Source organism: Notolabrus celidotus, chromosome 1, assembly GCF_009762535.1.
Source record: "Notolabrus celidotus isolate fNotCel1 chromosome 1, fNotCel1.pri, whole genome shotgun sequence".
In the NCBI taxonomy this organism is placed as follows: Eukaryota; Metazoa; Chordata; class Actinopteri; order Labriformes; family Labridae; genus Notolabrus; species Notolabrus celidotus.
In genome coordinates, this window is record NC_048272.1 from 2,065,152 (window position 1) to 2,091,982 (window position 26,831).

Consider the following 26,831-nt stretch of genomic DNA (forward strand, 5'->3'; position numbering starts at 1 on the left):
CTCAATCTAACCTCATCCATTTGTTTTTGTCAGACTCAGTTTTTGTGTCTCAAGTTGAGCTCAGATGGAGCAAAGAAGAGCCTGAGCTCATCTTTTCATGAACATTTATAGTGCCCTGCAAAATTAAGATTTCAATGTAATTGTCCACAAACTTACAATTCTCATTAAAACATTTGAACCACTTCAAGATCAGATATTTAGATGTGAAATGATCTCTTCTTTGACTTCACAATATGGTCCTTCCTTTACAAGTCTGTTTGGAACAAAACAACTTCACAAAGATTTAGTGGATTTGAGAGAAATTGCAAAAGATAGAGATTTCATACCAGGTATGACAGACCATTTATTTAAAATATGGGCCGCAAAAGGGCTGACCAGATTTAGCCAGATTATTACAATTAAAGGGGTGGATTCTTTTGGGTGCTGGTGGCCTAGCGGTCTAAGCGCCCCACATACAGAGGGTACAGTCCTTGTCGCAGGGGTCGCCGGTTTCATTCCCGGCTGGTCGATCATTTCCACATTTCCTGTTTCTCTTCAGCTGTCCTGTCAAATAAAGGCAAAATGCCCAAAAATATATTTTAAAAAAGAGAAGAAAATGATCCATTAATGAGATCTCTCATTTAAGTCTCAAATAAGACTCATGTCATGGTCTCAACTATTTCTCCTAGTGAATTTTAGGAGAAACTAATGAGAACAATTTGAAACTTGAATGAGGCTGAAGTGAGAATCTCAATTTTGTCTCCGGACACTTAGAAGAGAAAGCCTTGAGCAGTAACATTTTCCTCTGGGCAATGGTATCAACAGACATCGGCTGTGTCCCAATTCAGGGGAAGCATCTCTTTAAGGACTCAGCCTTGGTAGCCAGCCTACTGAGACCACCCAGGTTGAACGTAAATGAGACGGTAGACGGAGGATTACTTATTTGTGTCATTAGCTGCTGCCACTCTACCCTTTTGTTGCTATGTGCTCCTGTCACCTAGTGCTAACCGAACTAGCAACACAACTAAAGTCACATCATTTTAATTTTGTTGTAATATTTTAAAGATAATGTGTATTGTTGATTCCCCTTTTGTTTTTATATAATGCTAGCAGGTCGATTGAGTTGAAACCAATGATTTACAATAAAGAATGTATTAATTGGGGCACAGCTATCAACATAGAGCAACCAAAGTTTGTCTATGTGTGCTGCGCCGGCCAGAGAGCTTTCTATTTTTACACTCCTAAACTGTGGATCTTTTTTGCCTCTGGACATTAAAACGGTGAGCTCTCTGGGTGTTTTTAAAACAGCATTATTATTTGTATTATTTTATCTTTATTTGAATCATTGTTATTTGAATCATTGTTATTGGAATCATTGCTTTAACATGTATTTATCTTATTTAATTATCACTTTATCTATTTATTTCCTGTAGTCATCTGATCTTGTTAACACACCTTATTTTCAGAGAGCAGATTAAGTCAAGTCAAGTCAAGTCAACTTTATTTATATAGCACATTTAAAACAACCAGTGTTGGCCAAAGTGCTTTACAAGGTAAAAAGTAAAAATTACATGAAGACAACAATAAACAACAACATAACAAGATATTACTGTCCTCTTCACGAGGAGAAGGCCAAAGAGAAGAGATGGGTCTTCAACAAAGATTTAAAACATTCAACAGTGGGGGGCCGATCTTAATTGGAGTGGCAAGCCATTCCAGGGCTTGGGGGCCGCTGCTGCAAAGGCTCGGTCTCCCCGGGTTTTAAGGCGACTTTTAGGCACATCCAGGAGCAGCTGGTTTGTTGACCTCAGTGCTCGGGTTGGGTTGTGAGCATGGAGAAGATCAGCCAAGTAGGATGGTGCCAATCCATTTAGGGCCTTGTATGTTAAAAGTGCAACTTTAAAATCAATCCTGTGACGGACTGGGAGCCAGTGGAGAGCACGCAGCACAGGTGTGATGTGCTCCCTCTTTTTCCTGCCAGTCAGGAGGCGAGCAGCCGCATTTTGTACAAGCTGCAGGCGCTGAATAGACGCCATGTCTAAGATTAAAGTGATTACCAACAGAAAAACCGAATTCAAAAGCAGGTTTGAAAGCTCAAAGTTAGACGCCTCTCTAGTGTATTTCATCATCCAATGAATGATGGACTGAATGAAAAACTATTTGTTGCTCCTTAACAATTAGATGCAGATTGGGTAGCAATCACAGTCAGATGCTGTAGGATTACTGACACACGCAGACACACTCACAAAAAAACAAAACCAGAGTAGCCAAAGAAAGTAACCACATTTGAAAACATCGAAAAAAGTCAAGATAAATAAACCATGTCCACAGATAGGCAAGTCTTCTAGAGAGGACCACCACTGTGCAGTCATATTGCCTAACATCTGTTTTGCAGCTTGTTCCATGCCCAGTGGTTCATGTTGAGAAAGCAGTGTGTGTATATCATCTTTGGCTCACGGCCATGGGATTTTGACAGTTGGCTGCAGGCGATGTTGTCTGACATAAAGGTTTCATGGAGGGAAAGAAAGAGCCAACAAGGACAGAAGATGGACTCTTCTTGTCAGTGGATATGCTTGAGGAAAGCTAGTAAATGTCTGCTCCGTATCCTACAGAAGAATCCGACGTGAAAGATCCTGACATTGAACATGTTTGAAATATGGCCATTCTCTTATGCTACAGCACCATATGGAACACATTTGATGCAGGTCTGCTGGACAGTGTGTTTGGTTTGATGTCTGAAAACGCTGAGCTTCCTGTGAAAGTGCACCAGAGGTAAAGTGGACAATCGCTGAAGAGAAAGAGGTCAAAATAGGGCCAAGTTATATTTAGGATTTATGTTGCTTTTGAAATTGCACCAGATCTTTGAACATCTTTGATTTATTAGCAGTGAATCACACTAAACATATTGTGCCTGCCAAAAGACATTCATCATTTATGGCTTGGATTCATGGAAAGCAGGAAACATAGCAATTGAGGTTTGAAACTTTCTCTTGAATTCATTACCTCTCAACATCACTGCTCTCTCAGTGGACATTTTTTCAGCATTTTTGGCAGAGAAATTGTGTTTTAAAATATGGATTTAGCAGATGATAATAATTGTAGAACAATAAATAATGTTTCAACCCTGAGCAGCTATAAAAGGCAACTTTTTTAAAATTGTAACATGAAGCTCTTTTTTGTTGCTGATTGTCTGCAAAGTTAATGAGGCAAAGAAATAAGCATTAACACAGAAGTCTTTAAATCACCTGCATTTCTGGTTTGCATCTGCAAAACAGCTTCATTGTATTCCCCCATGGAAGGGTTGTGGTGCTGCTTTTCACAATAGTTTTTTATTGTTTGACATGTTTCCTTAAAACATCTATCCAGATGTTATGATGAGACATCATTTTTTTTCCTTTTTCTTTCCCTGCAGTTCATAATGCATGTTGTTGTGACAAAATCAGCTGAACACAATCACACAAGAAGTTTTGTAAAAGTTCTTTTTTTATTATTTTTATTTAAAAAATAACTACATAAACTGTTACACAATGGATTTATGCAACTGGAGAAGCACCCAAGTGATTATAGTTGGAGAAAGCTAAATAAGGAGTACAGCAAAAACCAAAAGTTTGACAAAAGTGAACTTTGATTTCTCATTTCTGACACAAAGCCAATCCTGGGTGCTCAGCACCCTTAGTTAAATACAACATTTTTTGCTTTCATTCAGAACAGTTTTTACAAACAGATTTGCATTAAGCAGAAACAATGGATATTGGAACAGCTCATGTTTCAAATAGTTTAACAATTTATTGAAAAGCAGATAAAGGTAGACAAATATAACGTGATGTAAAATACTGTATTGAAACTCTCACTGTGGTATGACCGCTCCTCTTTAACTACACACTCAAAATTTCAATTTCTCCACTCTTACTCACTGTTATAACTCTCATTCAAATTATTAGCTGCACATAATTAATAATAAGCCTCAGCTATGTCCTTGTCCTACTGTGGACTCTTAGCAAAGTGGTCTGAAATAACACATGTTTAGAATATTTATACAATGCACGGTGTGCCCAGCACAGACAAAACACAAGCTATTCCATTTTTAGTGCCATAACATTGTCCACATGTTTTTTTTTAACAGTTCAGTCAGCAGCTGTGAGATCTGTTCAAAGCTGGCTGTTTGGAGGATGTTTGTGTCTCCACTGAATTCAACTAATAAACAGCAAAATTAAAAGATGGGGGCAGAGACGGGTAGCAGTAACAGTTATTCAGAGAGAATGATCACATTTAATGAAGGGGAGGAATTAAGAGTTAAAGAGATTTAGATGAGGATCTCTTACTCCTGTGAAACTTTTAAATCCTTCAGACTTGGAGGCAGTTAATCTCTCACTTAAGTTCATCTGGGATCGCCAAATAGGTCAAGAAAGCCCTTCCCTACACACACACACACACACACACACACACACACACACACACACACACACACACACACACACACACACACACACAGGTTTTTGAGATATAGGAATTTGAATGGTCTCTTTCTAGTTGACTGCCTCAATGGCACAGGTCATTTGTATCAGCACATAATAGTGTTTTGCTGGACCCAAAAAAAAAAGTTGCTCTGGTGAAGTTTGAATGCCTCTGTTCTTCCAACAGACATAGCTGAAAGCATCATTTTCAGGGTCATCAGTGGGCACTTCTTGTCATCTATTTCTTTTGATCCCAAAATCCCATTATCACCTTGAGGAATCTTCCTTATATTTGGGATCAAACAGCCTTGTTTACATTTATTTGAAGGGACTGTTACACCTTGCAGTCAACATAAAGTTCACAGACACGTCAACAGAGGCAAAACAACTGTTAGTGTGAGTACCTGTATAAAGGGCCAATGATGAACTGATCATTTTGTGTTTACAGGTCAAAGGTCAAAGCCACCTTAGCCTTGTAATTTCTTTTTTGGGACCATAACTCAAGAGTTGACACACTCATAGTATTATTCACAAATGAAATTAGTCTATATTTCCCCAGAAGGTCAAAGTTCAAAGCCACTGTAGCCTTGTAAAAAAAAAATTAGGACCATAACTCAAAAGTTGACACGCTCATAGTATTATTCACAAATGAAATTAGTGTACATTTCCCCAGAAGGTCAAAGGTCACCCTTACTTTAACACCATCGTATCCCTAGAAAAACGCTTTTGTAGCTGCCCAACTCGTCTGACATAATATCTCAGGAATGCCTGAAGGGAACTTGAAAAGATCTGGATAACTTTAATTTTTTCACCTTCAAAGAGAGGAACCATCTGCGATCAATTAGTGTTCAATCTGCCCTCACTCTACCCCCTTGTGTACCTGCTCATTCTGCTGTCGTGAGAAGGGTGTACTGACACATGCTCTGCAGAGACACATGCAGGCATTATGTCCTCACAATAAATGATTGTGAAGGGATTTCTTCCTGTTAAATATGAGTCTACGTGTTGTTTATGTTAAAGGTGACATATCATGCAAAATCGACTTTTTAATGGTTCTCTACCTGAAATATGTGTCCCTGGCATGTCTACAAACCCCCCTGAAAATGAAAAAAATCCATTCTGCCCCTGTTTTGATTTCTCCACCTTTCTGTGGTGTGCTGACAAGGAGCTTAGGAGGGAGGCATGCTAGTTGTAGGCTGTCTTAATAAACACAAAGGTCGGTTTTACTCCCCACGTCTGCAGATTTGAAGATCTAGTGGATGATTTTTATTATTCATGGAAAAGTGCTAGCGCTAGTTAGCATAGCTACATAGCTACATGTTTTGTAGCTGTGTACCAAGACACACGTCGACATGCTGACAAATAAAACAACAAGAAACACTAAATCTGTGACCAAAGGTCCTGCTGCAGGCGCCTCTCCATCAGGATCAGATTCTGGATCAGATTCAGAGGGTTGAAGTAACGCAGGTCTGTGAGCAGCCAACATGTAAACATTAGATCAACATGCTGGACAGCCGATGGCCACATCCACTTCCTGAGGGGGCGTGGTCAGAGAGCTCCTTCTCATTTAAAGGCACAGACACAGAAAACAGCCTGTTCTGAGCAGGGCTGAAAAAGATTGGTTTACAGGCAGACCAAAATCTGATTTCAAAGTGGGTTTTTTTGAGCAATAAACATTAAAGACATGTTTTGGGGACCTCTTAGACCAATATATTTTGATAAAATAGAGCATAATACGTCACCTTTAAAGTTTTTTTTTGTTCTTAGTTGTTAGGTCTATTTCTCTAAGAGAGCTTTGTGAAGAACGGGGCTAAAATACTTGTGGGAAAACATGCTTTGACAAAGATGATACTGAATCTGAATTATTGGTGCTGCTCTCTGTCTCTTTCCCCATTTAATTTCCAATCCTGTCATTTTTCTATGATGCCAATACCTCACATGGACCAAAACATTGGTTTACATACAAGCTAAGATTAAAGGTCTAGTTTTTTAGATTCCTAGAGAGGATTTTTTTAAGCGGCGGCTTCTTCTGGTCCTGAGTAGTGTCCTGATCATGGTGAGTTTGTGGCGTTTTTGAGTCGTAGAGCTGTTTGAGGCCAATGGAACTCTGCTCCTTGGTTGTTTCTCGTTGGGCCTGGCGTAGCAGACGTTTCATGGTCCTCACCTTTTCCTTCAGGTGGTCATTGGCTTTCTCCAAGGAACGCACCTGCTGGGAGAGCGTCCTGACCCTCTCCTCCTCTTCAAAGAGAGCCTTCTGCACTGAAGAGCACAACAGCTGTAAAAACAGAAGGAAAAGTATGTTGGTTGATTTCAATTTTCGCCACAAATACATTTGAAATAATAAGTACAGTACAAGGTGAATAAGTTTAAATACATATTGTGAAAATGTAGCTGTCTGTGACTCATTTAAATACTGAGATGTCAAGTTATTGATCAATTTCTTTCTGGTTACCTTAAATTCCCTCTTAACAAAAAGTTTTCATTTGATTCTCAGACGGTTTTCCAGCAGAGACACTCCTTTTTGAATGAAATCATTTTGGAATTTGGTCCAAAACGGCTCATTCTGAATACTGGTGTCAGATTAAATATGTTGTTGGAGATATGACGCAGCACCAGACGGATCTGCTGTTTTTGGTACTGGATTTCCTTCAGATAAGTCAAATGAGAGAAAACTTCTGGCATGCTCTTTGGGCTGACAAGCAATGCCAACAGCTCATAAATCTTTAAGTATATTCCACTGTTTGCATATGAGTTAAAGAAGAGGGTTTTTGGCCATGTGAGTCACAAAAAAGAAAGAAAAGGGAAAGGGAAATGGAAAGAAATCAATCATAAAGAATTTTTGAGATTATGCCTTTCTTACTGTGGAACAGTTTGTGGAAATTTATCCAAAAACTGTAAGAGTTACGATGCACTGTATGCCAATCACTTTCTGTACCAGCCAATTAATATAAGCCAAAGACAACATGCTGTGGCTGCAGGTAAGGACCAAGATAAATCTGAGGTACAGAAAGTGGTTACACAACATGCTTTCAGTGAGATACGACTGTGACATGAAACTCAACATGTCTGTGAACTCAGGACAGACAATCCAAAGGCCCCAGACCTTCCTTGGGTAAAGAGCTCCAGCTGCCTCTGACTGCATGCCTGTCTTCCTGAGTGTTGATTTCCTTCACAGATCCTAACTCTTCCACATGGGCCAGTGTGAAACACTGATGGATATACCCTGCCATCAGATAACAACCGCTGAGGGTTTCGAGGAAATGTTAAAAATGTGCTGCTGGCTGCAGGCCTGTGACACTGGTTAGTAAATTACTCTGTGAAATATAAGCTGTGGATTTTTCCCCATGTGCTCTAACTTATGTCCCATAAGAGATTTTAGAGGGGAATGAAACGCTATAATACTGAGGATACAGTTCATGAGAAGAATGACCAAGTTATGCAAAGCAGAGGGTTTCAAATGGCACAATCTGTTTTGTGCATTCAGATATGACTTCCACTCAAACATATGACAGGTATAAGCTGGAGTTTTGACAAAGACTTTGGTAACTGCACTCAGAGGAGTCTGGAGCTGATTCTCAGACACAGACAAAATACAAATCTGCCTCCTCTGAGTCAAATCCATGTTATATATATGATGAGATTTTGTGCTTTTATAAATGTGACATTGGTATTCAACGGGAAGAATACCCTGTCCGTCCAACCAGAGGTGTCCCTGAGGCCCAGTGGAATAAACTGCTATATTATCTCTCCAGCATGTTGTGGGTCTATCTTGGTAATTCTATTAGTGGAACATATAAGTAAAACCTCCATCCATTATCTCTTGACCGCTTATCCCGTTAGGGGTCACGGGGGGCTGGAGCCTATCCCAGCTGGCTTCGGGAGGAAGGCAGGGTACACCCTGGACAGGTCGTCAACCTATCACAGGGCTAACACAGAGAGACAGACAACCATTCAAGCACACACTCACCTACGGGCAATTTAGAGTGATCAATTAGTACCTGGTGAGCATGTTTTGGGACTGTGGGAGGAAGCCGGAGTACCCGGAGAACACCCACGCATGCAAAGGGAGAACATGCAAACTCCACACCTGCCTGGCCAGGGATTCGAACCAGGAACCTTCTAGCCGTGAGGCAACAGCCCTACCCACTGCACCACTGTGCAGCCCAGACAAAGCAATTAGGAGGCAGATGCCTGAATAGCATTTGATGTGCTCAGAAATGCTCCTTTATGCAGATGATGTGGTTTTGTCCGCCTCACCAGACCATAACCTCAGGAGGAGAGTCAGCACCTCCAAGTCTGAGGCTATGGTTCTTTGCTGGAAAACAGTGGATGGCTCATTAGAAAGGGAATGAGTTTCTGCCACTTGTGCGTAGTCCAAGTACCTCAGCTTTGCATCAGCAGTAACAGATTGTGTGGAAGAAGGAGAAGAGCCAAAAGTTAGACTCAACATTTCAAACCTCACTTATGGTCAGGAGCTTCTAACCAGAAGAATATAAATACATGCTTACCTATGCAATGTGAGTGAGCTGGTTATAATAACAACTTCCAACATTACATGTCTGGGATAGAGTTATATAAAAGAGTAAAGTTATAAATTTCACCAATCATCAGGACAGATTAAGTATGGGTTTGTGTTTTACAGCAGCAGAGATGGGATATGAGGCTGCAGTTTTGCCTCGGGTTGTAACCCTTTAATCAGGAAAGGCAAATCCATCTTTAAACCATAGACATGCTGCAGTGAGCATTAAAGCTATGTCCCATTATAGACTTAAGAACGAAAGTTAAGCCTAAGGGCTTCTGAATTGACACAGTAGTAAATCAAAGAATCATATTTCTAAGCTACAGACTTTCACAAATCTATTCTAATACCTCAAAGGATAAGTCACTGTTACCATCTGTTTAAATCACACTTACAATGTTTTCTATGTGGCAAAGAATAATAAAGAATAATTGCTGTTCAGCATTTAACTTATTGGACTGACTTCAAAAGTCATTTAATTCAATTTTTCAATTAAATTTTGCTTTATTGGCATGAACAAAGACATATTATTGCCAAAGCACATAAAATCCATACACATACATTGCATATTATATTAATTACATATTCTATATATTACATATTTTATACGCATTAATGAACAATTACCCATACAGCATATCTCAATGTCCTCACTTGATGCGGTATGCTAATAAAACCTTCACCTAAAATCAGATATTATGGGATGGTGTGTCCCTCAGGCTGTGACAGGCAGACGCATATTTAGCAGCCAGAGGAGCTGCTGACCCTTCCCCCAGGAGAACTGGCACTTTCTCTTCTGGGAAATGATAACACTGCCAGGGGGACGAATATGTATTCCAACCCAGAATCTCCTTTATATCAACGGTAACATCAGAGTCGTCACAGCAAAGCAGCTGAGCTTACCGGGGGTTGATTCAGAGGAATTAAAATATTATTTACTGGCTGTATATAGAGGCCTAGAATGAGAAAACTAACTTTGATAATTCACTTTCATGATTGAAATAGATCAAAAAAGCATGTTTAACCCTGTCAGGACTACTGACATACAATCAAAACATCACCTTTAGCTGCCCTAAAAAATATCTTTTGAATTTTTTTCATACATATCACATTAACACTGTCTGTGACACCTGCTGTGCATCCTCACAATGACTTTGGAAAGTACATCATAGTGATATAATGGTCTTTTTATTGCATAAAGCTAATTTATGCAAACATGTATCATGATCCACCCAGAGTAAATGATGTGCAACAGGTCTTCAAGTACTCTCTGAGCCTGCCCAAGAACACACTGCTCATAAATGGCCTGAAGGGAAGGGTTTGCCAGTCTTCCCTATGACCTTCATGGCAGTCTGCACCAGGCGAGAGAGTTTGGTTTTGAGCTGAACAGAGAGGTTACCGTACCATGCTGTCATCCCATACCTAATAATACTCTCCAGTACAGCCTGATAGAACAAAAACACAGCCTGCTGATTCACACCAAACACCCTGAGCCAACGTAAAAAGTACAATCTTTGCTGTATGTGGGAACACAGGTTATCAATGTGGGCCTCCCAGCTGAACTTAATATCCAGGTGGACACCTAAATATTTGTAGGAGCCGACCTGACAGATAAGTCTGAGCTCTACTTCTGTCCTTGCTGTCACTTTCTAACTGATGAAATCGTATTTTTAAAGGTGACATATCACGCTTTTTTCATCAATATATATTGGTCTAAGAGGTCCCCAAAACATGTCTTTAAAGTTTAACACTTTGAAATCAGATTTTGGCATGCCTGAAAAGCCCTCTTCTTCAGTCCTCCTCAGAACAGTCTGTTTTCTCTCTGACCACGCCCCCTCAGGAAGTGGATGTGCCTCGGCTCTCCAGCACGTTGATCTAATGTTTACATGTTGGCTGAATATACACGGCTGCTCACAGACCCGCGTTACTTCAACCCTCTGAATCTGATCCAGAATCTGATCCTGACGTAGAGGCGCCTGCAGCAGGACCTTTCTGAAGGATTGGTCACAGATTTAGTGTTTCTTGTTGTTTTATTTGTCAGTATGTCGACGTGTGTCTTGGTACACAGCTACGAACATGTAGCTATGTGGCTATGCTAACTAGCGCTAGCACTTATCCATGATAAATAAAAATCATCCACTAGATCTTCAAATCTGCAGACGTGGGGAGTAAAACCGACCTCTACCAGAAAGGCAGCAGGACCTTTCTGAAGGATTGGTCACAGATTTAGTGTTTCTTGTTGTTTTATTTGTCAGTATGTCGACGTGTGTCTTGGTACACAGCTACGAACATGTAGCTATGTGGCTATGCTAACTAGCGCTAGCACTTATCCATGATAAATAAAAATCATCCACTAGATCTTCAAATCTGCAGACGTGGGGAGTAAAACCGACCTCTATCAGAAAGGCAGCAGGACCTTTCTGAAGGATTGGTCACAGATTCTGTGTTTCTTTTTGTTTTATTTGTCAGCATGTTGACGTGTGTCTTGGTACACATCTACAGCTACAGCTATGAACATGTAGCTATGTGGATATGCTAATTAGCGCTAGCACTTATCCATGACAAATAAAAATCATCCACTAGATCTTCAAATCTGCAGACGTGGGGAGTAAAACCGACCTTTGTGTTTATTAAGACAGCCTACAACTAGCATGCCTCCCTCCTAAGCTCCTTGTTAGCACACATTTGTGCAGGTAATGAAAAACGGAGGGGGGATTCAGTATTATTTTATACAGTCTATGGGCTGAACAAGCTCTGAGCTCTGACTCCGTGACAGACCGGATATTGTTGTTACGTAACAAAAACACGGAAGTCTGAAACGGCTGGTTTTACACACATTTACAGAAAGGTGGAGAAATCAGAACAGCGGCAGAATGGATTTTTTTAATTCTCGGGGGGTTTGTAGACATGCCAGGGACACATATTTCAGGTAGAGAACCATTAAAAAGTCAATTTTGCATGATATGTCACCTTTAACCAAAACCTTTTGAAAACACTAACACCTGGTTCTTCCTTACAGTGTAGGTTTCCTGTATCTCATCCCAGAGTCCATGTGTCAGTATAAAGATGGTTTCCAGCCTCCTCTGCTTTTACTCCTTTAATGAATCTAAACCTTTAACGTAATCCCTCTGATTAAGGTCAGTCTCTGTCTGCCTGTTTCCGATCATTTGCTGACTGCTCATAAAAGCAAGAATCTGCTGTGGGTAAAGAGAATGAAAAACGTGGTTTATATTTCCACTAACAGAAAACATTTGGGTGAGCGCCTGTGATTATAATTACAGAGTGACATTTAGGTATCAGCTTTGTTTCTTACATCATTCTCGTGATTAGATTTCCTCCAAGCAAAATAAAAACAGACTTTGTTCTTACTGGCATGCAGAACCATTGTTTTGACAACTGACCTAAACTCACATCAGGACAGATAACGTATTAAAATTCAGTGTCAAACACAATAAAGCAAGGGGCTTGAATTCAGCTTCAGAATTAGCACCAAACATTATCAGCAATAAAAACATTATTTTAACAAGGAGGTTTTTCCCACAGTTTTATGGTTCCATCACAGTTAACTTCAAGGAGGTCCAAGAACTTTCCAGATTTAAAGGTCGCTACAAAAGCACAGCTGCGTCCTACTCACAAGTTTTCAGCTTCATGTAACCTTTGTCTAAAGAAAGTGTTCCTGTAAAGCCAAAAAATCTGCAGGTACCCACCTGCTGTTCAAGGTAAAAACAGATTGGTTGTTTTTGTTTGATCCTTGTTGCGTCAGAGTTTAGACAACATCAGAGTTGATAAACTCTGCTGGGTATATGCAGGGTGTGCAACATGGATCCATTCTGGGGCCTTTCAATTATTGGATATATTGAGCTAAGAAGATGGATTGAAGAGTCAAACACTGGCTACGTTTACATGAGACTTTGAATTCCTCTTTGATTCAGGATAAAAATTAAATCCTCTTTAAAAAGATTAAAAATGACCATTTAAACACCTAATTCTGAATGAAAATGATCATTCTGAATTAAACTTAAATCTGAAGTAAGTGTCTGGTTTATTCTGATTTTAAATCTGAATTGAATAATTCCCTCGATCATGTTTACGTTCATTCTGCTTTAAATTAACTCCGGTCGTTCTGAGCATGCTCGTTCCTTTGTCCTGTCGTGATGACGCACATATTCCAGGATGGCCGCCCGATGCAAGAGTTGGACTCGAGCTGAGACTATTTATTTATTATTCCTTGCTTCGCACTTTTTCATCCACTGCTGTCTGGCCTTGTTAGCTGGATGTGTCAGTGGGCTGAGGTAGAGCAGCCGTTGCACTAACCTATGGCTTTGATTCTCCAAAGTACGGTCTTCCTCCTCTCTTCTCCTCCTCAGCTGACGAAAAGTGAAGCAGTATGTGTTAAAGCAACATTGATCTTTTAAATTTTTCTTACAGTTTTTTCTATTTTTCACATTTTGATGGGATTATTTTTAACATGTATAAAAATGAATATGAATCTGACTCTATATCCAGATAAAAAACATTGAAGAAGGACCTGTTGTTTTTATAAAAAGCATGCATGGATGAAAATGTTGGAAATGTAGTTTTTTGTTTTTAAACATGCACCATCTAAAAAAAAAAGTCACAAGACGCTGTGTGTCCTTTTGAAGTTTCCCTCTACGGCGGCTTTGAATCAAAGGAAACCAGGAAGTAAAACCCTGTTTTTTAAAATCTAATAACTAACGAAAAAGAAACTTTTCAGGAAAAAGAGGCCTTGGACACAAAACAGTCAAATACTAACTACATATCAGCACAGCATACGGATGGGAGAAACATTCGTACGGCGTGTATTTATTTTTTAAAGTTTGACTGCTTTTTTTTTTACCTATACTGCAGCCAGCCACCAGGGGGCAGACACACTGCTGAAAGCTTCACCTCCAGGGGAGCATCCGGCTCGCTTGGTACTGAGGTGCAAGCTAAGAAAAGACGACATCGATCTGTCCTTCCACCCACCGTTATGGAGAATGTAAGATCTATCTACGATAAGGTGGACGAGCTAACCCAGCACCAGAGGGAATACTGGCAGAGTAGCATCATGCTAACAGAGCTAACACCGGACACGAACGCCACATTGGAGGGATTTCACCTGCTGTGGGCGGACAGGATACAGGAGAGCAAGACTGAACTAACTGGGGAAGAAGGCCAGCTCAGTCCTGGACCCTGTGGAGGTAGTGGCTGACAGGAGAATTATGGCCAAGCTGTCGTCTCTGATGCACATTTATTTTATATATATATTCTTGTTGAAATTCTTGTACGTACACCTTTTTGTTTGCTGCTGTAACTCAATGAATTTCCCTGTTGTGGGATGAATAAAGGAGTATCTTATCTTATCTTATCGTATGTCTGAGTCTGAGTTTTTTAATATAATCCAGGAGCTATTTGGAAAAGATATTTTCACTTCTATGACGATCAACAAAGTTTTATTTTAGTGATTTGCTATATTCCTGTAACTTCTTATCAGTGTCTCCCAGGTGGACAAGACATTGTTGCATTTGATATATGATCAGGAAGACAGTTAGTTCTCCAGACACTAAAAAGTGAATGCAACACTTCCTCTTTCTTCAGCATCCATCACATCTTGTGGCTGTTTTGTTCTACATGTGTTACTGTTTCTTGTGTTATGAGCTTCATTGAGTGTGCTGTGCTCTATCAAAGACATGTGTCCACTTTACGTCTCGTACTTCAACATAAGAGTTCTCCTCTTTATTTGAGCAAAAATACTCTTTTATCACCATAATATTTGCCAAGGCGCTGGAAAAATGTTTATAAAGTAGATTTTTACTCTTAAACATAGAGTTCATTGTGTGTATCCAAAACCACAGCAAATGTGTGTTTGGTTTTCACGTGCATTAAGTATGTATTTCACTTGCCAGCTGCTTTACAGTATTCCTTTGAAAACAACAGGATGCAGTAATTGTGCACCACAATACTTTGGGTTTATTGAGGCTCACTTCACTCTATTTTGCAAACCGTTTGTGTGGCCACCAAGAATATGCTTTGACTGGATCAAAATGCGTGAGAAAGCAAGTTCTAAAGAGACTCAATGTTTTGAAGAGCCGGTTTATGGTGCTGTCGCTGGGGTTACATACCCTGCTGTCCTCTTGGGCCTCCCACTCTGGAGAGTAGCTGTGGACCTGAGTACCAGGCGTACAGTTGGAAAACTGGAAAAGGCTGGAAAACATGCGGTGGATCTCCGCAGTGTCAGGGAAGATGGGGTCCTGGAAGTTCACTCCATGAGGAACTATGTTGTAGTTCTCATCCATCCTGCATGAAGAAAAATAAAATGTATATTGTACAGAGGTGTAAAGTCTAGCATGCACAATTAGAGAAGATGCAAATGCACACAATGAAAGGATATGTGACACTTAATCTTAAAAAAGCATCACCTTTTTAGCCTCCAAAGTTAGACCCTTAAAAAAAAAGTCTGTGCCAAACTGTTTACAAATCCCTACCCTATTTTTATGCAAACTCCAGCATTATGTGGATGAGTCAAGCCAGTAAATTACAAGCCAAAGGGATTTACTGTGCATGTTTCATATCTTCTCCAAACGATTTGAAGTGTGTGAGGGAGGAAGTCTTGAAGCAGCGTGTTTCCATACATCTGGATTCCATCTCATACCCCTCAAGGGACATCAAAAGTTTAGTTGTCCCTAACAATGACTATGTGTGTGTGCGTCTGTGTGTGTCTGGGTGGGTATGTGTGCATGTTGAGAAAGCTGATGTTTTGCTTCAACAGAAGAGGTCAAAGGTCACGTATAAGCACAGTGACCAGCAGGTCAGAGATTGTTGATTCAGAGGAAATGGACTCTACGATGACATAAACAAAACTAAAAAGAGCTTGCCTTCTTCAAGGTTTAGAAGTTAGTTTTCTTTTGATGGAAAGAACATTTTCAAGTAGTGAGATACAGGCTGAACTTTTACATCTAACACAAAGAGAACATTCAATCTGTCCCATTTATAACAGGAGATACTTGTTTGATATTTGTCCTGTGGTGGACTCAAGTTTGCTCTGTACTGGGAGTTGATTCCAGTGAGTCATTAGATAGACTATTTTGGTCTGAGACAGTGATGGCGGGGAATTTTTTAACATAAAATAAAGGTCCACTGGGGACTGCGATGGGAACTCGTCAGTTTGGGGCTGCACATGTGTGCCTGAGACTTGGTGTTCCAGGGCGGTCACAACAGCACTGCTTTGAAACTCTACACTGATCTGTTTTAGGTTTGAGGAGGGGAGTCTCAAGCTAGCCAGAACAGAGCTAGCCACAGAGCTGGACATGGGGAGACAATTTGATGGACCATTTCTCATTTCTTTCACTGTCTTTTAATTTTCATGGAAGTTGACATTTAGTCTTTTTGTAAACTTGATTGTCTTTCTTTGCTGAAGTGCTGAATAGATTGACACCACCCCACATTCCAGTTAAATTTAGGATCCATTTTAAGGTTCTTGTTTTTGTATATAGAGCTCTGCGTGGTCAGGCTCCTGAATATATCGCCGACCTGCTCCACCCCCTACCTCACCAGTAGGTCACTCAGGTCTTCTAAACCAGGGCCTGCTGGTTGTCCCTCGAGCTCGTCTAAGGACAAAACATGACCGTGCATTTGAAGTGGTGGCACCAACATTGTGGAACGCTTTTCCTGTAAATGTTCATTCAGCTGTCTCTGTTGTCACCGTTTTAAAGGTGACATATCACGCTTTTTTCATCAATATATATTGGTCTAAGAGGTCCCCAAAACATGTCTTTAAAGTTTATGCTCAAAAAAACACTTTGAAATCAGATTTTGGCATGCCTGAAAAGCCCTCTTCTTCAGTCCTCCTCAGACCATTTCGTTTTCTCTCTGACCACGCCCCCTCAGGAAGTGGATGTGCCTCGGCTGTCCAGCACGTTGATCTAATGTTTACATGTTGGCTGAATATACACGGCTGCTCAGAGATCACGTTACTTCAACCCTCTGAATCTGATCCAGAATCTGATCCTGATGGAGAGGCGCCTGTAGCAGGACCTTTCTGAAGGATTGGTCACAGATTTAGTGTTTCTTGTTGTTTTATTTATCAGTATGTAGACGTGTGTCTTGGTACACAGCTACGAACATGTAGCTATGTGGCTATGCTAACTAGCGCTAGCACTTATCCATGATAAATAAAAATCATCCACTAGATCTTCAAATCTGCAGACGTGGGGAGTAAAACCGACCTTTGTGTTTATTAAGACAGCATACAACTAGCATGCCTCCCTCCTGAGCTCCTTGTTAGCACACATGTGTGCAGGGAATGAAAAACGGAGAAGTTGAGTTGTATTTTATACAGTCTATGGGCTGAACAAGCTCCGAGCTCTGACTCCGTGACAGACCGGATATTGTTGTTACGTAACAAAAACACGGAAGTCTGAAACGGCTCGTTTCACACACATTTACAGAAAGGTGTAGAAATCAAAACAGGGGCAGAATGGATTTTTTTCATTCTCGGGGGGTTTGTAGACATGCCAGGGAAACATATTTCAGGTAGAGAACCATTAAAAAGTCAATTTTGCATGATATGTCACCTTTAAACTCTTTTTCTAAACTCCCCTTTTTATCTAAAGTCCTGGAGAAAGTGGTTTTTGCCCAGCTGCAGACTTTTTTAGCAGATCATGACATTTATGAAAAGTTTCAGTCTGGTTTTAAAGCATGTCACAGCACAGAAACTGCACTTTTAAGAGGTTTTAATGATGTGATTTTAACTGTTGACTCGGGTGACTGTCATTTTGGTACTTTTGGACCTATCTGCTGCGTTTGACACTGTCGACCACACAATTCTCCTGTCACGCCTTGATAGTTGTGGAATTAAGGGTTTAGCACTCAGTTGGTTTCAATCCTACCTGACAGACAGAAGTTTCTCTGTCCATTTGGGAGATTTTTCCTCTGAGACAGCCCCTCTTACTTGTGGTGTTCCTCAGGGGTCTGTTTTGGGCCCTATCCTGTTCTCATTATTATATATGCTGCCCCTGGGATCTATTTTCCAGAAACATGGCATCTCATTTCATTGTTATGCTGATGATTTGCAAATTTATATGCCGTTCAGCTTAAAGAGGAATGGATCCCTGCAGTCCTTGTTCAACTGTTTGAAAGATTCAAAGTTATGGCTGAGCCTAAATTTTCTGCACCTTAATGAGGAAAAGACTGAGGTCATTGTATTTGGACAGCCCCAACAGTTCGATGGGAGCACTCTCGGCCCTCTCGCAGCAAATGTTCACTCCTCTGTAAAGAGTCTTGGAGTTCATTTTGACAGTGCCTTCAAATTTGGGAAACAAATCTCTTCTGTGGTTCAGTCCAGCTTCTTCCAGCTGAGACTCATAGCGAAGGTGAAGGCATATCTCCCTCCTAAGGATCTAGAGAGAGTTGTACATGCCTTTATTACAGCTAGGCTTGATTATTGTAATTCTTTGTATGTGGGCTTAGACATAGCGTCTATTCAGCGCCTGCAGCTTGTACAAAATGCAGCAGCTCGCCTCCTGACTGGCAGGAAAAAGGGGAGCACATCACACCTGTGCTGCGTGCTCTCCACTGGCTCCCAGTCCGTCACAGGATTGATTTTAAAGTTGCACTTTTAACGTACAAGGCCCTAAATGGATTGGCACCATCCTACTTGGCTGATCTTCTCCATGCTCACAACCCAACCCGAGCACTGAGGTCAACAAACCAGCTGCTCCTGGATGTGCCTTTAAGTCGCCTTAAAACCCGGGGAGACCGAGCCTTTGCAGCAGCGGCCCCCAAGCTCTGGAATGGCTTGCCACTCCAAATAAGATCGGCCCCCCACTGTTGAATGTTTTAAATCTTTGTTGAAGACCCATCTCTTCTCTTTGGCCTTCTCCTCGTGAAGAGGACATTAATATCCTGTTATGTTGTTGTTTATTGTTGTCTTCATGTAATTTTTTCTTTTTACCTTGTAAAGCACTTTGGCCAACACTGGGTGTTTTTAAATGTGCTATATAAATAAAGTTGACTTGACTTGACCTTTAAAAAACTCTTAAAGACATTTATTTAAACAGGCCTTCGAGTCACCTTGTACAGACTAATGTTTTAATTATGCTATTGTCTGCTTCTTTTAATGTTTTGAATATTTTTCTGTGAAGCACTTTGTGATTTTATTCTATGAAAGGTGCTCTACTAAATAAAATGTACTTACTTACATTTACATGGCCACTTTAAAGCTAGGGTTGGTAGTCTCAGAAAACCGGCATGAATTTGAATGTAGCTTTCCTCATGACTCCGTCTAACCCCTCCCCTCCTCCCTCGGAGCTCCTCCAAAACGATTATCCAGTTGTACCGGTGACACGATATCAGGAGAAAAGTTATAACACATATATAATACTGTAACAGCTCTACTGTTTGTTAAACCTGTTCAGTGTAGATGTTCTTAATTCCTACAGTGTTGACAGTCAGTGAAGGCATCAGGAGAGGTGTAGAGTGTGTGAGCGGGAGAGAGGAGAGACAAGAGGAGAAGTTCTTCATTCATTCAAACATTGATTGTTGTTTTGTTGGTTGGCGTGATCACGGCCGACAGTGACCGGTTATTAAAACTAAACGTGTTCACGAATCGGCTCGTCATCACTACAGCGTCCAGGCGGACGCTACAACAAATATATATTTTCTGTAGTAACGTCATTAATTATTCTGCTTGTTGGTGAGAGCTTTTTAGACTCTGATCCGGACTACAGTCCTGAGCAAAGCACCTCATCAGGTCAGAGGGGACAGGCCCGAGGACGAGCAAGAGGGGCAGTCAATAGAGTCAGGGGAAGTAGAGGCAGGAGACGGGGACTCGGAGGAGTGCACGCTGGTGAAATGTACACGCAGGAGGCGGGCAGAACGGCTGGGCGGGATTTGATTGGTTTAAAATTTGGGGAGCCAAAAAACGGTGATTGGTTAGTGTTTTCTCAGGTTTACTCTGGCTGTAGATTTCAAACTGCTAGCTGGCTTCATGATTAGATAGCAACAAGGAGGTATTATAAAACGCATTTATCATTTAGATCTAATGAACAGCAAAACTTGCAATTATTACATTATTACATGCAATCAGGCTTTCTTGATGGTGCTGAGATAAGGAGTGCCATGGAAGAACGCAAGGATGGCTTCTGGAAAAGTGTATCAAATTACTAAAGCTAAAAATGGCCAATCAAGGAGTATCCGTGATTGATTTATACAACAGACTGTGCTTCAATAGTTTTCCAGTTATGTAGCTTATTTTTATTGATTTTACAGTCATAACAGTTATCTCAAACTAGGAAAAAAAATGAGAACTTGAAAATGTACACGTAATCAAAAGAGCCACACAAAAAATTGTGGAGCTCTCTAAACTTTGTTGTCCCAATATAATGAAATAATTTACTTTATCTGAAAATAACTGCATTCATAAGAAAACTGCAAGTACAGCCTTTTTTCTTTTGTAATTTAATACCCATCTGAACTCTGTTTGGTTTGCCATAATGGTCCACATCCTTTGTGGGCTGAAGTCCTCTGCTAAGGAAAATGTGGGTTTGCATTTTCAGGGGGAGGAGGGTCCCCCACACCAGTATGTTCCTGGTAAACACTGAAAAAGATTACCGCTTTGCTTTACTGGAGTAATCAGTGTCTTAATTGTCATCAGGTCTGCATTTATAGAGCGCTCTGATGTGACTAAAGCTCCAGGAAGTTTCCCATGGTGGTCGCCTGGCTGATTTCAGGTATAAAGACCAGATGTTTTCAACACCACACAGGGGACAGCAAGGTCATCCCTGAAGGTGTGATTTAGAAGAACTAATGGCATCACCTTAAAACTCTTCATCAGCTATATAGATCACACATGTGAGTGATTGTGTGTATATGAAGTGTAACATATGCTTTAAAGAATGGTATTGTAGTTGGCCCTGCTGCAGACCCTGGTGTGAAACAGCCAAACATTAAACTCCAGGAATGTTTTTCAATGCCCCCCTCTGAATATCTAACTCTTCATCAGTTTCAGAGAAAGAAAGAATATGTGGGATATATCAGTGAGGCCTGTCTGCAAAGGTTCACTTTCTCAGACAGCAAACTGCTGTGTTTCAGAAGGACAAAAGGTGGTCCTATCAACTGTTGGCGTGCAGGTAACTCTCCTGGGTGATTTCTTTTTTTTTCTCGGTTTACCTTCAAGCTGTTGCGAAACGTCTGGCTCTGTAATTACACTGGCTGGAATGCAATAGACGTTTCCTGAGTAACACTGTTGTTTCTGTCCAACACAGACATTTAGGCGTTAAGCTGCCACATACGATTTTGAAATCTGAGTGGAAGGTTTGGCAGGTCTTTAAATGTATTATTAACCTGGAATCAATCGGATTCCCCGTTGACAGATACTGACTAAAAGAGAATATGTGAGGATTGGTGCCAATCCTCTGCTTTTGACTACAAATGTCCCCTTATTGGCCCATGAGCAATTAAATCCTCTGAGAGACTTCACTTATTTTAATGACAGATCTCTGCACAAGTCTGAAGATTTTCTGGCTCTTTGGAGAAACAGGCAAGGAACAAACAGGAGGTCAGGGCAAATCACAGGCATACACTGGGCTGATGGATCACAAAACCCACTCAATATATATTGTGATGATGTCCAGCAATCCATTCAACTGGTACTCCCCCTCTTTTCTCTGTTGCCTTTCAATTGACAAGGCAATTAAATAAAAGGGGTGAAAATGGCTGCAGTCTTTCAATGTAATAATATGTAAAAATCCACTTTTAAAGCTGAACCATGTTACATGTACATCTGGGGATTTGCTTCAACATTTTTGACTCTCTGGCTCACCACACTACTTGTTTACTTTCACTTTCTTCATGCACCCCCTCTCCCCCAGTTTAAATATTGAACCACTCACAAAGTGTACACTATGCCATGGGGACCACAAGCTCTGAGAGACAAACAGTGGAGCCCACAATGATGTCATTCAAGTGTCTCATTGTGAGACTTGGAGACTGACTCAAGTTCTCCCGTACCCCATAGTTTAATCCAAAAATAATTAAACTAAGTCCTTTTTACATTTGAAGTGATCTACATTGAATTTCCAGTTTGAATGGATAGGATGAAGCAATGGACTGCTCACAGGGATTAAAAGTGTACAGAATACACTGTTGACTGACACATTGTTTGTGTAGTAAAGTAAAGCTTGGGTACGCAACTTTGAAAATAAAACTACAAGTGCAAGATGCGTTGCTTCATTTGAATAGTATGCCGCTAGTTCAATGATTGATAGTCACTGTCTGACGCAAATGTGTACAGCACTGTTAAATATTGTCCTGTTTTGTCTGCTTGTGTCTTCTTTAACATTTCCTTATTGCTGCTTCCTCAATGTCTTGCTCCATGTATTTTATGTCCATGGCCAATTTCTCAAAGACGGTCATATCATGTCCTTATGTAGCTTTCAGTCATTTTAATAATATGGTGCTATGGTGTTTTTAACATCTGGCAAGGGACTACAGATGTAAACTAGCCTTTTGGCTAATTCTGGTATATTTACAGAAGTGTTAATTAATATGCATGGTCATTTTAAATGAAAAATAAATACAAATTAAAGCCACAAGCGGCAATGATCGGGCCCTTGCACACCTGCAGCCGCCGCCTACGTGAGCCACCGCCACATGTAAACCACCGCCTGATATTTGCCACCACATGATGTAAAAGCAAGATCTGAGAATGTAGACCGCCTGTGTCCCTTGGGTGGTGCAAATGTTCCAAGTTTTTGGCAGATTGCCAAGAAAACCTCCAAACTTGACAGTGTGCCACGCCCACAATTTTAGTCTGAACGGAATGCCTTTAATAATTTGTAATCGTCAATATGTCTGCTATAGAATGTGCCTTGTTTGGACTGAATCGGAGAAAAACCCTAGGAGGAGCTCTCAAAAGTATGCACCCTTATTTGGCCGTCATTCTTCACATTCAAAGCTGTATGTGCATTTGATGCAGCGCCTGAAAGCCTGCCACGCCCACATTTTTAGTCTGAACGGAATGCCTTTAATGATTTTTCATTGTCAATGTATCTACTATAGAATGTGCCTAGTTTGGACTGAATCGGAGAAAAGCCCTAGGAGGAGTTTGGACGCCTTTCGGCCCCATTTTTCATGTTCAAAGCTAGGTGGCGTTCTTCCTGTTGAGTTTGGGATATGGGTGCAAGAGACTTTTTTGTGCGTCCTGATGCCATGAATGTGCGTATTACTTTTCATGCATGTAGCTCAAAATAACTCTATGGGTAGGGGGGGGGGGGTTTACCTCTAGGGGGCGCTACTGAGAATTTTTTTGCAAGACTCATATTAACTTGCAATTTTCACCAGGCCTGATGAGTGTGCATAAATTTGCGCGCTTTCATTCAAGTTCAAGGTTCCAAAACTGCGATCTCCTAGGCGGAAAAATAATAATAAGAATCCTTAGGGTTTCAATAGGGCCTTCGCCGCCACTGCATGGCAGTGCTCGGGCCCTAATAGATAAGATGGATATGGAGAATCCTACCTGAGACACTAGAGCTGTCTCAATCATCATAATATCTGGAATATAAGTAGCACTGCAGTTTGTTTCAGGGTATCTCCCAGGGAGAAAAGGTTTACACTGTCTCACTGTGTGACTACCATTGCATACAACTAAGTCATCCTCCATTCACCTTTGGTGGTCACGTGTTGTTTTGAATTTTTGTGTGTGTTTCAATCAAACCAGCACTCCACATGGTTTGTTCAGTAGTATTTCTCTGAATGCATGAGTTTTACCTAATGAAGGAGAAACACAGTTTAAAGTGGTGCTGCTACAGTGCTCCGCCTCACTATACTGCATGCTTTACACAGGCGAAGCAGTCGCTAGCTTGTTTAATTGTATCTTCTGGGTAAATTATTGTGACACAATAAAACACTTATCTCTGCATTTAAGTGGCACGGATATGTAAGGGCACAGCTCACTTTTCAAAGAGTCATTAAAAGTACTGATAGATAAAAGGCCTTGATGGCTCGTATTGATACTTGAGTTTTAAACCCCATCAATTTTTGAACGAACATGAATGTATACATTTAATTTATTTATTTTTTCTTCAATTTTCTATCTCTTTATCTATACACTAAACAATATTTACACTCCACCCCTTGCTCCCATGTCTTGTCCTGTTGTAGGTTATCACGTTTATTTGTTTGTATGTTTGTTTGTTTGTTTAGACCTTGTCCAGTCAGAGTTGTGTTGCTGTATTATAATTTTGTGTAATTTAAAAAAAAAAAAAAAATTAAAAGTGTTTCTTTTACACCACATTTTAAGGCACATTGCAGAACAGAGAGTACTGTGAATAGTGTGTTGTGCTGGCTCACCGGCTTCAGCTTGTGGGAATGATTTTGCCCATGCACAATGAATACAAGATAGGAGGGTGAGTAGTTCAGTGGGCAGGTGTGTACACTGGCATGTATACAATACCACAGACTTATTTATACCATGTGATGGAAACAGATACCTGATTTCTTACTCTTATTCTTATTAAAGCATTTGGTTGTTGTTAGGTTGTAAGGAGAGTGTCCAAAGAAATAGACAGTGAAGACAAATCACTTGAGCTTTGCCAAAGACATTAAGGTATTGAATGCAAGCACTGTTTTTCTTTTACCACTGTTTCCCAGGGACTGAATGATGGTATGAATTGTACTTTCCTTGTCAGTTATAACACATTCATATGATCACTGAATAAGTAATACAAAAATAGGCAATCCTATGTTTTGATCTGTGCTTGCTGCATTTGTTTTCACAAAACTTGACAGTGCTTCATGTTATTGGTCCCAGTTGAGGCATCTGAGGATGAACTATGGAAAGTGGGGAGTATGATATGAGGTTTATGGACTTGGTAAAAACAATTTAAAAAAGTTTAATTTCTGTTTGTTTGCATGTTTGATTCTTTTGTCTTGCTTTTCTCTGTTTGAGTGGTCTGCTTTGTACTTAATGTATGGACACTGAGTATGGGGGAAAGAAACTTGACAGTGCTGGTGCCTTATTCTCAAGGATCTTGTGACAATGCAAGACAATTTCTCAAGTTTTATTGGGACAGGGAAGATCAATTTTCAAGTGCAAACTTCTACGAGAGAGCAGAGAGTTTCTTTTACACAATGCAGGTCATGTATTACTGAATATAATGTCATATTTACGACTTATACAAGAAACCTAAACATCATAGTCCATGACAAAACAAACTGGAGACATTTTAAGATGAAAAGTAGTGTTCTCATAATAGAGGATATGTAGCCTAGTAAAGGGTTTAATAAATACAGCCAAAATGAAAGATTGTGTTTTTCCCCATGACCCCTAAATTGATGTAGTTCAACCTTTAACTGATAATAGGCCAGTTTCAGAGTTTATCAAAAGGCAGTGCCCTCATTCTCACCTTAGAAAGAAGTAGTAGTTGTTGTTTTTGGTGACAGAGTACGAGAAGCAGTGGAAGTATCCCAGTCCGGTGACATTAAACCTGGAGCCAGCGGGCACCTCCAGCATGCTGCCCCATGCCTGGTCACACAGCAGCTCAATCTCAGCGGAGAAGAACATGTTGGACTCGTGCTCTCTCGGCAGGTCATTAAACCTGTACATGCTGTAAGACTCCTCGTGCAGTGCCAACACCTTGGCAAAGACTATAATCTCCGCCAGCTCGGCTCGGCATGCTTCTGTCTGAGGTCTCCAGTCGTGGGGCAGTTGACATCCCCAGCTCCCATCAGGACCGGCCGCTGCCAGAAACAACGCCACAATAATCCACATGATCCGACTGAGAGGAGACGACTGTGGGTCAGTGGGGCGCACCGACTCTGGCTGGTGAGAGCGCGCTGAGAAGGCAGGGCGCTCACAAGTTGAACATTTAAACCAAAGCACACAGACCCTAATTTTAACAGTGAAAGCACACAAGAGTAATCCAGTACAGTAGGCAAAGTCTCTGCTCTGTGTGACCCTTCCTCTCTCTTCCAGACTAATACCTGTTATCAGTGGCTCACCCCATGCACATCAGCATCTTCTGCAAAAATGTTGCATCTCTCACTTTTGAAAAGTGATCAGTGGGACCAAGTGGAAAGTGCATCCAGACTCGTGTGTGGAGTTTACCAAGTAAAACTTTCTTCTTAGTTGCAACAAATCTTCCAGCTCCAAAATTTGAGGGATAAGGCTGCATTTATTGCAGGAGCCAAGTCAGCCAAAAGTAAGACTTGTGTTTAGACATTTCAGAAAAGACCAGTAGCGTCCTCTAGTGACATTACGAAAGAACACAAGGGCTGTAATGCCATCTGTCAATTTGCATTTTATTCTTTGTAGGCTCTATAACCCACGGCACCCTCAAATGGTCTACAAACACCTATGATTCTAACCATGTTCTGGGCTAAGAAATACAAAAGTATGAAATGTATGTAATGGGTGTTTCCCTTTCCATCATGATAATTATAGGGTTGGGAACCTTGACACATTTTTTTAACCCAATAAAAAGTGTTTGTAAGATCTGACTGGTGGTTCCAGTTTTAGAAATTGTATTTAGATGAAGCTGATTGCATGTCCAAGACGTCCATATTTTTAGAAAGGAAACCATGAGACATTTCATTTTTTTTTTTTTTTGCATGTTATAATACTTATGTTCAGATATCATATAGGTAGTAGTAAAACATATTAAATGATATTTAGCCTTAGATATAGAATTTATTGTGCAAATTCCGATCTTAATTTAGAGGTCCTGTCTAGAGTCATAAGTTATGTTTATATGCAATGTCAAAAGGCAGTAGAAGTTATGTGTTGTTATTATTTTTATTGAATTATTCTATTATTGTTATTATTTTTAATTATATGCATAGTCACTTGTCTATTTGTAATTCTATTTCTTTCTTTGTCAGAT

At 40.5% G+C, this 26,831-nt stretch overlaps 1 protein-coding gene across 1 annotated transcript; it reads right to left on the reverse strand.

Moving 5' to 3' along the window:
* Window positions 1-6,262: 6,262 nt before the first annotated feature.
* ccdc3b (coiled-coil domain containing 3b) lies at window positions 6,263-26,159 on the reverse strand. Its single transcript, XM_034691123.1, has 3 exons — window positions 25,356-26,159; window positions 15,075-15,249; window positions 6,263-6,708 (listed from the first exon to the last, which is right to left on the reverse strand). The coding sequence occupies exons 1-3, from the start codon at window positions 25,718-25,720 to the stop codon at window positions 6,415-6,417; spliced, it is 834 nt and encodes a 277-aa protein (XP_034547014.1). The 5' UTR covers window positions 25,721-26,159; the 3' UTR covers window positions 6,263-6,414.
* Window positions 26,160-26,831: the final 672 nt, after the last annotated feature.

Bases quoted from the DNA above. Each gene is read 5' to 3' on its own strand.
- ccdc3b (XM_034691123.1), bottom strand. From the start codon at position 25,720: ATGTGGATTATTGTGGCGTTGTTTCTGGCAGCGGCCGGTCCTGATGGG. The intron at 15,250-25,355 runs GTGAGAATGAGG...TTCTTCATGCAG, and splicing joins AACTACTACTTCTTTCTAAG to GATGGATGAGAACTACAACA. The intron at 6,709-15,074 runs GTATGTAACCCC...CTGTTTTTACAG, and splicing joins AGGCCCAAGAGGACAGCAGG to CTGTTGTGCTCTTCAGTGCA.